This window comes from Oncorhynchus mykiss, chromosome 4 (genome assembly GCF_057628025.1).
Source record: "Oncorhynchus mykiss isolate SJ-2025 chromosome 4, ASM5762802v1, whole genome shotgun sequence".
Taxonomy (NCBI): Eukaryota; Metazoa; Chordata; class Actinopteri; order Salmoniformes; family Salmonidae; genus Oncorhynchus; species Oncorhynchus mykiss.
The window spans coordinates 51,247,780-51,260,164 of record NC_143025.1 but is presented as its reverse complement, the minus strand read 5'-3'; the positions used below and the strand labels follow the sequence as shown (position 1 = coordinate 51,260,164).

General features: G+C 43.6%; 1 protein-coding gene across 2 annotated transcripts in view; it reads right to left on the bottom strand.

Moving 5' to 3' along the window:
- ttll7 (tubulin tyrosine ligase-like family, member 7) overlaps positions 1–12,385 on the bottom strand; it is a 122,346-nt gene that overhangs the window by 81,448 nt on the left and 28,513 nt on the right. For both annotated transcript variants that reach the window (XR_016495319.1, XM_021599946.3), the window contains exons 5-6: positions 10,552–10,619; positions 10,232–10,390 (exon numbers count right to left, since the gene is read on the bottom strand). Coding sequence is in view for 1 of the 2 variants with exons in the window: in XM_021599946.3 (XP_021455621.1) it covers positions 10,232–10,390; positions 10,552–10,619 (227 nt within the window). In the remaining variant the exon portion in view is untranslated. The remainder of the gene's footprint in view (positions 1–10,231; positions 10,391–10,551; positions 10,620–12,385) is intronic.

Genomic DNA, 12,385 nt, shown 5'->3' with positions numbered 1-12,385 from the left:
TGAGTCTGGAAGGAGAGTTTACAGTAACCAGACACCTAGGTATTTGAAGTTGTCCACATATTCTAAGTCAGAACCGTCCAGAGTAGTGATGCTGGACGGGTGGGCAGGTGCAGGCAGCGATCGGTTGAAGAGCATGCATTTGGTTTTACTTGTATTTAAGAACAGTTGGAGGCCACGGAAGGAGAGTTGTATGGCATTGAAGCTCGTCTGGAGGGTTGTTAACACAGTGTCCAAAGAAGGGCCAGAAGTATACAGAATGGTGTCGTCTGCGTAGAGGTGGATCAGAGACTCACCAGCAGCAAGATAGACATAATTTATGATAGCCCTCCAAACTGTGTGTTCATGATCATATATTTAGACTAATAATTGTTGTGGTTTTTGGTTGTTCAGCAAATATTTGGCAGCCATCAATAAGTATTTGTTTTGTTTTTAACTAACTTGCATATTTTCAAATACCTTCAAATATTATTTTGTTTTCTGAGAGGTATTTAAAATATTTTGTAATATTATTTGTTTTTCTGAGACCTGTACTTGAAATTCATATAAAATAATAACCTTTAGTTGAAACTCTAAATTCAACTACCTTGAGTATTTGAAAAGTTGGTATTTTCACATAAACTACAAAGTAAAACGATTTTCTGGGTAGACAGAAGCTTTGGCCTGGATGGAGGCTGTAGGACCTTGTAGGGAAGTATGGAGGCACTAAGCCACAACAGGAAAATTAGGAAAGTGTAACGGTTTTCGTCGTCTGAAGATGAGGAAGAGGAATCATCGGACCAAAGCGCAGCGTGGTAAAAGTGTTCATGCTTTTTATTTTAACGGAACACTATAACAAAAATAACAAGAGAAGAGAATAACCGAAGTAGTCCTGTAAGGTGCAAAACACTAAACAGAAATGAACTACCCACAAAAACCATGTGGGAAAAAGTTACCTAAGCATGTGGTTCCCAATCAGAGACAACGATAGACAGCTGTCCCTGATTGAGAACCATACCCGGCCAAAACAAAGAAATACAAAAACATAGAAAAAAGAACATAGAATGCCCACCCAAATCACACCCTGACCAAACCAAAATAGAGACATACAAAAATCTAAGGTCAGGGCATGACAGAATCCATGTTTTTACAAGGTTTCCTAATGTTGTCCTGATCACATCCAATGGAATAGAGGTATGGTACAGGCTAGGGCTGAACCCATTTAGTAAACTGGTCGATTGTTTGGTCGACAGGCTGTTGGTCGTCTAACATTTCTTTAGACGAGCAGTTCATACAGTACCAGTCAAAAGTTTGGGCACACCTACTCATTCCAGGGTTTTTCTTTATTTTTACTATTTTCTACATTGTAGAATATAGTGAAGCATCAAAACTATGCAATAACACATATGGAATCATGTAGTAACCAAAGAAGTATTAAAAAAATCCAAATATATTTTATATTTCAGATTCTTTGAAGTAGCCACACTTTGCCTTGATGACAGCTTTGAACACTCTTGGCATTTCCTCAACCAGCTTCACCTGGAATGCTTTTCCAACAGTCTTGAAGGAGTTCCCACATATACTGAGCACTTGTTGGCTGCTTTTCCTTCACTCTGTGGTCCAACTCATCCCAAACCATCTCAATTGGGTTGAGGTCGGGTGATTGTGGAGGCCAGGTCAACTGATGCAGCACTCCATCAATCTCCTTCTTGGTCAAATAGCCCTTACACAGCCTGGAGGTGTGTTGGGTCATTGTCCTGTTGAAAAACAAATGATTGTGGGACTAAGTGCTAACCAGATGGGACGGCGTATTGCTGCAGAATGTTGTGGAAGCCATGCTGGTTAAGTGTGCCTTGAATTCTAAATAAAATCACAAACAGTGTCACCAGCAAAGCACCCCCACAGAATGACACCTCCATGCTTTACAGTGGAAACTACACATGCGGAGATCATCCATTTACCTACTCTGCGTTTCACAAAGACACGGTGGTTGGAACCAAAAATCTCATCATACCAAAAGGACAGATTTCCACCGGTCTAATGTCCATTGCTCGTGTTTCTTGGCACAAGCAAGTCTCCTCTTCTTATTGGTGTCCTTTAGTAGTGGTTTCTTTGCAGCAATTCAACCATGAAGGCCTGATTCACGCAGTCTCCTCTGAACAGTTGATGTTGAGATGCGAAAAGTAACACTAATAAACTTATCCTCTGCAGCAGAGGTAACTCTGGGTCTTCCTTTCCTGTGGCGGTCCTCATGAGAGCCAGTTTCATCATAGCGCTTTGTGGTTTTTGCTACTGCACTTGAAGAAACTTTCAAAGTTCTTGAAATTTTCCTGATTGATTATCCTTCGTGTTGTAAAGTAATGATGGACTGTCGTTTCTCTTTGCTTATTTGAGCTGTTCTTGCCATAATATGGACTTGGTATTTTACCAAATAGGACTATCTTCTGTATACCACCCCTACCTTGTCACAACACAACTGATTGGCTCAAACACATTAAGAAGGAAAGAAATTACACAAATTAACTTTTAACAAGGCACACCTGTTAATTCAAATGCATTCCAGGTGACTTCCTCATGAAGATGTTTGAGAGAATGCCAAGAGTGTGCAAAGCTGTCATCAAGGCAAAGGGTGGCTACTTTGAAGAATCTCAAATATAAAATATATTTTGATTGGTTTAACACTCCTTTTTTTGGTTAGTACATGATTCCATATGTGTTATTTCCTAGCTTTGATGTCTTCACTATTTTTCTACAATGTAGAAAATAATACAAAATTAAGAAAAACCCTGGATTGAGTAGGTGTGTCCAAACTTTTGACTGGTACTGTATATATACACACAGTATATATTTTTTCAGTTTCATGGTGTACAAGACACCTGCCTGATTCTCACCTGGCTGAGTGGACTAATCCATTGTGAAGGCCGTGGGTGTGGCACAGTCCACCACCCTAAGACATGTGCTACTGAAATTGGATATGGTTATTACATAAGAAAAATGGTAACACTAATAAAAACCATATTATTTTATAACAAATGTACTTTCTCCTGCATTGTATAGAGGTCGCTGTCCGCGGTTCTGAAACATCAGTGTGCTGTTGAATTGGCGCCTTTTCCTCGACAATGTAGATACAGTATGTGCATAATAGCAAAGTTACCCAGCATATAGGTGTTGAGAACAATGGGTTGGAGGCAGCAGTTGAGTTAGGAGACGAGAAAACAGCCCTTGCCATAACTATAGTCTTAATACATTTAGACAATTAACAGCCTAACTGTTAAATGTGCCTGGATTTATAAATCCTCCATGTACAGTAAGGGAAATCAGTCAATTGAAAAAATGTTATTAGGCTCTAATCTATGGATTTCACATGACTGGGCAGGGACGCACCCACTGGGGAGCCAGGCCAAACCAATCAGAATTAGTTTTTCCCCACAAAAGGGCTTTATTACAAAACATGTTGATACAACAGTAGCATGGGGAGAAGTCTGTCTATAATAAAGTGCTGCTCTGCATTCTTAACAGTACTATTGTCACGCCCTGGCCATAGAGATGCTTTTATTCTCTATTTTGGGCAGGCCAGGGTGTGACTAGGGTGGGCATTCTAGTTTCTTTATTTCTATGTTTTCTGTTTCTATGTTTTGGCCAGGTATGGTCTATTGTTGTCTCTAATTGGGAATCATACTTAGGCAGCCTTTTTTCCTTTGTATTTTGTGGGTAGTCTGTGTTAGTGGCCTGTATAGCCCTAGTCAGATTCACGTTCATTTTTGTTGTTTCTTGTTTTGTTGGCGACATTTCTAACATTAAAAGAAAATGTACGCTGCACCTTGATCCGGTCATTTCCCTGACGATGTTCGTGACAGAACTACCCACCACCAAAGGACCAAGCAGCGTGTCCAGGAGAGGCAGCCACAAAAAATGTTTGGGGGGAGCAAACGGGACGGTCGGCGGAGCTGAGGTTGGAACCAGAGCCAGTCGGGGAGAAGGTGAAAGGGAGTGAAGGGGAGTGAAGGGAGTGAAGCAGAGACAGTTAAGGAGTTGATGGGGTGATTGGAGGGGAGAGTTAGGAGAGAGCTATTGTGTTGGTGCATGAGGCACGACATTCGCCCTACGGAGCATGTCCTCAGTTTAATGTCACCTGAGTCAGCTCTCCATACTCGTCCTGAGGTGCGTGCTAGCCGTCTGGTTAAGACTGTGCCAGCCCCACGCAACAGGCCTCCTGTGCGCCTCCCCAGCCCTGCACGTCTTGTGCCAGCTCTATGCTCCAGACCTCCAGTGCGCCTCCACAGCCCGGTGAGTCCTGCGTCGGCTCTGCGCTCCGCACGTGTCGGGCCAAAGTGGGCATTCAGCCAAGAGGCGTGGTGCAAGGTCTAAGCAACAGATCTCCAGTGCTCCCCCACAGCCCGGTTCGACCTGTGCCTGCGCTCTGGAGGTGCCAGGCTAAAGTGGGCATTCAGCCTGGAAGAGTGGTGCCAAGGATACGCCCCAGGTCTCCAGTGCGCCCCCACAGCCCGGTTCGTCCTGTGCCTCCTCCAAGGACCAGGCCTCCAGTAGGTCTCCCCAGCCTGGTGAGTCCTGTGCCTGCTCCACGGGCCAGTCCACAACGAGGGTCCCCAGTCCGGGGCCCGCAACGACGGTCCCCAGTCTGGGGCCCGCAACGACGGTCCCCAGTCTGGGGCCCGCAACGACGGTCCCCAGTCTGGGGCCCGCAACGAGTGTCCCCAGTCCGGGGTTGGCGACGAGGGTCCCCACACCAGAGGCGCCAGTAAAGTGGGGGGAGCCAGAGGTGGAGGGGGGTCTACGTCCCGCACCAGAGCCGCCGCCGTAAGGGATGCTCCCCTTTAAAGTCAAGTTTTGCGGCCGGAGTCCGCACCTTTGGGGGGGGGTGGTACTGTCACGCCCTGGCTATAGAGAGGCTTTTTTCTAGGCCAGGGTGTGACTAGGGTGGGCATTCTAGTTTCTTTATTTCTATGTTTTCTGTTTCTATGTTTTGGCCGGGTATGGTTCTCAATCAGGGACAGCTGTCTATCGCTGTCTCTGATTGGGAATCATACTTAGGCAGCCTTTTTTCCTTTGTATTTTGTGGGTAGTTGTCTGTGTTAGTGGACTGTGTAGCCCTAGTCAGCTTTACTTTTGTTGTTTCTTGTTTTGTTGGCAACATTTATAACATTAAAAGAAATTGTACGCTCACGACACTGCACCTTGGTCCTGTCATTTCCCTGACGACGTTCGTGACAACTATCAACAAGGCAGGTCCTACAGGCCCTAGTTTTGTCGCACCTGGACTTTGTTCAGAGGGACTTAGGAAAATGGCTGCACATGGCAGCACAGCTGGCCCTTGGATGTACACAGAGACATGCATGTCAATCTCGCAATCTCGCTTGGCACAAAGTGGAGGAGAGATTGACTTCATCATTACTTGTATTTGTGAGAGGTACTGACATGTTGAATGCACCGAGCTGTCTGATTGAACTACTGGCACTCAGCTTGGACACACATACCCCACAAGACATGCCACTAGGTCTCTTCTTCACAGTCCCCAAGTCCAGAACGGTCACGACTTCCGCGATGTCGGTCCCTCTCCTTGTTTGTTGTTTCGACGTCACCTTTCATTTTCCATTTATGTTGTCTTTGTTTTATACACACCTGGTTTCATTCCCCCATTATATGTTCATGTATTTAACCCTCTGTTTCCACCATTTTTTTGTGCGTGATTGTTTCTATGTTCATTCGGTACGTTATGGCTGGTTTTCGACGGGTGCTGTTTACACCTGTGCGTAATTGATTACCGTTTATTGTTGGTCAAGTGTATGTTTACCGTGTGACTTTATTTTTAGTAAAGTAAGTTGCTCACCCATTCTGCTCTCCTGCGCCTGACTTCATGCACCAGCTACACCCACCTTCTGACAAGAACAGACTATGGGAGGGCACAGAACTACATAGAGCCATGGCTACATGGAACTCTATTCCACATCAAGTAACTCATGTCAGAAGGAAAATGACATTTAAAAACAGATTAAAATACACCTTATGGAACCGCGGGGACTGTGAAGCAACAAACATAGACACACGCATACAAATGATAACATACGCATTCCAAACACATGTACAGATGGATTTAGTGTTGTAGATATGTGATAGAGTAGGGGCCTGAGGGCACACACCGAATATGTTGTGAAATCTGTTATGAATGTTGTGTAGTGTTTTTAAAATGCATAACTGCCTTAATGTTGCTGGACCCCAGGAAGAGTAGCTGCTACCTTGGCAGGAACTAATGGGGATCCCTAATAAATACAAATACAAATTACACACAGAAATACTACTCAGTTAAATCAGCTGTCGAGGTGGTTGGTCTCAGACGATCCCGCAGGTGAAGAAGCCGGATGTGGAGGTCATATCAAATGAAACATTTTTGGTCACATACACATGGTTAGCTGATGTTTGCGCTTCTAGTTCCGACAGTGCAGTAATATCTAACAAGTAATCTAACAATTTCACAACAACTACCTTATACACACAAGTGTAAAGGGATGAAAAAGAATATGAACATATAAATATATATATAAATATATGGGTGAACGATGGCTGTGTGGCATAGGCAAGATGCAGTAGGTGGTATAGAGTACAGTATATACAGTTGAAGTCGGAAGTTTACATAGACTTAGGTTGGAGTCATTAAAACTAGTTTTTCAACCACTCCACAAATTTCTTGATAACAAACTATAGTTCTGGCAAGTCGGTTAGGACATCTTACTTTGTGCATGACAAGTTATTTTTCCAACAATTGTTTACAGACAGATTATTTCACTTATAATTCGCTGTATCACAATTCCAGTGGGTCAGAAGTTTACATACACTAAATGCGCCTTTAAACAGCTTGGAAAATTCCACAAAATTATGTCATGGCTTTAGAAGCTTCTGATAGGCTAATTGACATAATTTGAGTCAATTGGAGGTGTACCTGTAGATGTATTTCAAGGCCTACCTTCAAACATAGTGCCTCTCTGCTTGACATCATGGGAAAAATCAAAAGAAATCAGAAGTCTGGTTCATTCCTGGGAGCAATTTCCAAACGCCTGAAGGTACCACGTTCATCTGTACAAACAATAGTATGTAAGTATGAACACCATGGGACCACGCAGCCGTCATACCGCTCAGGAACGAGACGTGTATTGTCTCCTAGAGATTAATGTACTTAGGCTCGAAAAGTGCAAATCAATCCCAGAACAACAGCAAAGGACCTTGTGAAGATGCTGGAGGAAACAGGTACAAAAGTGTCTATATCCACAGTAAAACGAGTCCTATATCGATATAACCTGAAAGGCCGCTCAGCAAGGAAGAACTGCACATGAGGACAAAGATTGTACTTTTTGGAGAAATGTCCTCTGGTCTGATGAGTTAAAAATAGTACTGTTTGGCCATAATGACCATCGTTGTGTTTGGAGGAAAACGGGGGAGGCTTGCAAGCCGAAGAACACCATCCCAACCATGAAGCACGGGGGTGGCAGCATCATGTTGTGGGGGTGCTTTACTGCAGGAAGGACTGGTGCACTTCACAAAATAGATGGCATCATGAGGAGGAAAATTATGTGGATATATTGAAGCAACATCTCAAGACATCAGTCAGGGAGTTAAAGCTTGGTTGCAAATGGTTCTTCCAACTGGACAGTGACCCCAAGCATACTTCCAAAGTTATGGTAAAATGGCTTAAAGACAACAAAGTCAAGGTATTGGACTGGCCATCACAAATCCCTGACCTCAATCCTATAGAAAATCTGTGGGCAGAACTGAAAGTAAGGAGGAAACCTGACTCAGTTACACCAGCTCTGTCAGGAGGAATGGGCCAAAATTCAGCAACTTATTGTGGGAAGCTTGTGGAAGGCTACCTGAAACGTTTGACCCAAGTTAAACAATTTAAAGGCAATGCTACCAAATACTAATTGAGTGTACGTAAACTGAAATAATAAATCTTTCTCCCTACTATAATTCTGACATTTCACATTCTTAAAATAAAGTGGTGATTGAGACTTGAGTGGCTTGAGACTTGATTTCCATTATTAAAGTGAGCTGGAGTTGAGTCTGTATGTTGGCAGCAGCCACTCCATGTTAGTGATGGATGTTCAACAGTCTGATGGCCTTGAGATAGAAGCTGTTTTTCAGTCTCTCGGTCCCTGCTTTGATGCACCTGTACTGACCTCAACTTCTGGATGATAGCAGGGTGAACAGGCAGTGGCTCAGGTGGTTGTTGTCCTTGATGGTCTTTTTGACCTTCCTGTGACATCAGGTGGTATAGGTGTCCTGGAGGGCAGGTAGTTTTCCCCCGGTGATGCGTTGTGCAGACCGCACTACCCTCTGGAGAGCCTTATGGTTTTGGGCGGAGCAGTTGCCGTACAGCCCAGGACCTGACGTGGTTACACGTGGTCTGCGGTTGTACGGCCGGTTGGATGTGCTGCCAAATTCTTTAAAACGACGTTGGAGGCAGGTTACGGTAGAGAAATTAACATAAAATTCTCTAGCAACAGCTCCGGTGGACATTCCTGCAGTCAGCATGCCAACTGCACGCTCCCTCAAAACTGCATCTGTGACATTGTGTTGTGTGGCAAAACTGCACACTTTAGAGTGGCCTTTTATTGTCCCCAGGTGCACCTGTGTAATGATCATGCTGTTTAATCAGCTTCTTGATATGCCGCACCTGTCAGGTGGATGGAATATCTTTGCAAAGGAGAAATGCTCACTAACAGGGATGTAAACAAATTTGTCCACAAAATGTGAGAGAAATAAGCTTTTTGTGTGTATGGAAGATTTCTGGGATCTTTTATTCCAGTTCATGAAACATGGGACCAACACTTCACATTCTGAGTTTATATTTTTCTTCAGAGTAGGTCTAAAGTATGATGAAGATCTGAGAAGTCAGTGGTATAACTTTGATAGAAAGATAGATGATGTGGACAGGGTTAAAAAGTATTTGTAGCCGGAGCGGTTATAGATTAGAGGACATGATTGATGAGCACACATGTCAAGTAATCAAAACCTGGGTTTAATTTAGCACCAGTGGGGATCTAGTGTTTAAGCCCAACACTTTTTAACAAGCTTCGGTTCAGACACAAACAATAACTTCATTTAGTTCTCAGACTGAAAATAAATTACTGGGGAAGATATAACTTAATTTCCTGCGTCACGCTGTGCGTTTCTCAAATCTAAATCTCTCGCATCCCCCTCCAAATGGCCGAGCTAATCTCATCATCTTTCACTTTTTTAATGTATTGCAATAATTCAGCCGTTGCCAGCTTTTATTTTTTAATAAATAAGGGCTTACTGACTGTAGCATGGGGCCATAAGTATTGCTCATATCCCACAAGGACAAACAGAAATGAGTGTGGGCCAATACACACGCAAGTGTTATACGCACTTCAATACCTCCATCTATTGGTGCAAAGTCAAAATACAGCCTAAGTTCCCTTAGAATACTACAAGGCTGAAAAGGCTTCTTTTCAAGCATTTACAATACTACAGACCCTGAAAAACAGCCTATACATTGTCTACATAGTGCTGGAAACAATGCGTACCAAAGGAATCAGCCATTTAAAAAGAAAAAAGGGTAGCCTCGTATGCATACTGTCTGAGCTGTAGCCAACTCTTGTCTTACATCATTGCAATGGTGGGCCATAATACTTGGCTAATACTTTTTACACAACATACAGTACTTGAAAGACCCTTTGGATTTTGTGATCGCCGTGATCATTTGTGCAGCAACGGAAAACTGTTTAAAAACATTTTGCAACAGACAACGAATAGGTACGTTTGTTATTGGAAAAGTCCAGGTACAGTCCCACCTTGTTCCAGGCCGTCTTCTTGCGTTTGGTGCCCAGTGATAACGATCCTGCATTTGGCCTAAATTGGCTGCCATTGCCTTCTGAACGAGAGATAGAAGCAGCCCGGGGCAGAAGGGTCTATTTCTAGTCAGACCCGATCTCCGTGGTGATCTGTGGTGATTCAACAATCACATGCAGGGACCTTCAGGGAATGGACTTGCCAGGGCGCCGGCTGCGTCCTCGCTATCCACTGATTTATGTACGGAAAGTTGTAAACGAGGCCTGCTGTGAGAATCGTTTTATTCTTTCGACTGAATTACATAATTGAGGCCCTGGCACGTTATTATTTCCAAGCTTATGTCAGGGCCATCTCCCCCCTATTATCTTTCTCTCAGTCAGACACTTGTAATGGCCCGACAATCCATCCTCACCCTCCACCCTTGACCTACCCGTGACCCATGGCTCCGTTGGCAGGCTTGACGATAAACGTCTTCTGCTTGCGTTTCCGCCGCAGCTCCTTCACGTAGTTCTGAAACTGGGTGTACTCGGCGGGGAAGATCCACGTTTTGGGAATAAAGCTGTACTCCTGAGGCTGGCTCTTGATCATTCTGTGTGCGGGGAGAAGAGAAAGGGAGTGGGGACAATAAGATAAATAAATATCTTCACTGTAAAATTGTTTATATAACAAACCCCAAAGTTTGTATAATGCTTAGCCAATTACTAACTAGTAACCAACTTAGTGGTGTAAAAGAACAGGAAAAGCACTTACTTTGACATATTCCTTGCCAAACAGTCTTTCCGGCAAATCTCCCCCATCCCAGGGAAATGGTTAATTCTCTACAGAAAAAGACATGCAGACATAATAATGTTTTTGAGGCCATTGCGCTGTTTACCTCCAACTTCACCCCCAAAATTGTAACATTAAAGAGAAAACCCTGATGTGAGATTACAATGTTCTGACATTTATGCCCAATTACGGACTCAAAACAAAAGGTGACTGTTAGACGTTTCTTAATCTTTATTTGGTTTACCCCATCGTTTTTAATTTAAAACGAAAAAAGACGATCAATCTTTACTCCAAGGGGTAAGGTAATTGGTTGTGCATCGGAGCTCCGGCAATTGTAGGCAGTGACAGATGAATGAATTGCTTTGAATGTGGGAGAGAGAAAAAAGCCTGGGTTTTCTGTATTCTTTGACCAAATGAGGTTGAACAGGGGCGTTAATTAGGCTCGTATGAACTGCAGCTTGACAGCAAACTTTCCAAGTAAATCACAGAACTAGAGAAAGAAGGAATGAAGAAAATAAACACGAACACGTGTGTGAAAGGAATCCGTGATTATACATACGAGACAGATGTAATTAGGTGCTCTGAGATTTGGAAGAAATCTCACAATTAGGCTGAAAGCTGTGCATGTGAGAGGCATCATGAGTGAAAATCAAAACCGTTTGTTCAGGGATTCCTTTTATTCTCCTTTTTTCTGTTGTAAGCTTATGAGACTATTGCATCTGAAAGTCGAATCATTCTAGCTATGCAAAGTATGTAGTGATACTTCCAATTGCCACAGAGAGACATGTTGAGCATATACCCTACAGAAGTAATGTTCAACCAGTTTTGTTCCAACCTACACTTCCTGTATCTTCACTTAGCTATGCCTAATTCCCTTTGACTCTGCAGTGCTTTAATCGATCATTACTGTCCGGGGTAATCAAATAGCTGATTCCGAAGATGGATGGCTAGCACATGGCGCTAGCTGAGGAGGTCAAGTTTACACAGCAGTGAGAGCTCAAATGCAGTTGGGGCCATTTTCAAAGGAACACAAAGACCTCTGAAAAACCTTTGTTACTGTTTTGACTGAGCATCACACTTGATGTCTCAGTTATTTGAGAGAGAGAGAGGAGAGAGGAGAGAGGAGAGAGGAGAGAGAGAGAGAGATGACCTGGCCTCCACAATCACCCGACCTCAACCCAATTGGGGACACAGCAGGGACTCTGACATGCCTTGTCTCCAAACCTCCCCTCCATCTCCTCTTCTCGGATGCCGAAGCAGAGCAGTGTGTAAGCAGCACTGGGCCACGGGGGTTGAACCAAGGAAACGAGTTAAAACGAGTTAAAGTAAAATCAAAGCTACTTCCTGCTCCCCTCATGGTACACTGGCTGCTGCTGAGGCGCTCACCGTGGCCGTTCTCACCTGGTGTGACAAGACAGCACTGAAGGGTCATAAAACTATGCAAGCAACAGGGGGAAACTCTGGCTGGTCCCTGGGCTTGACCAAGTGAGGTGTCACTTATTCATAGGTAAGCCAATGATGGTCTTAAAGGATTGGAACTACAATTGTTTTACAAGATATGTTGTTCAGTGGCAAGAAAAAGTATGTGAACCCTTTGGAATTACCTGGATTTCTGCATAAAATGGTCATCAAATTTGACCTGACCTTCATCTAAGTCACAACAATAGACACACACAGTGTGCTTAAACGAATAACACACAAACAACCACAAGTTGTCATGTCTTTATTGAACACACCGTGTAAACATTCACAGTGCAGGGTAAAAAAAAGTATGTGAACCCCTGATTTAATAACTGGTTGACCCTCTTTTGGCAGC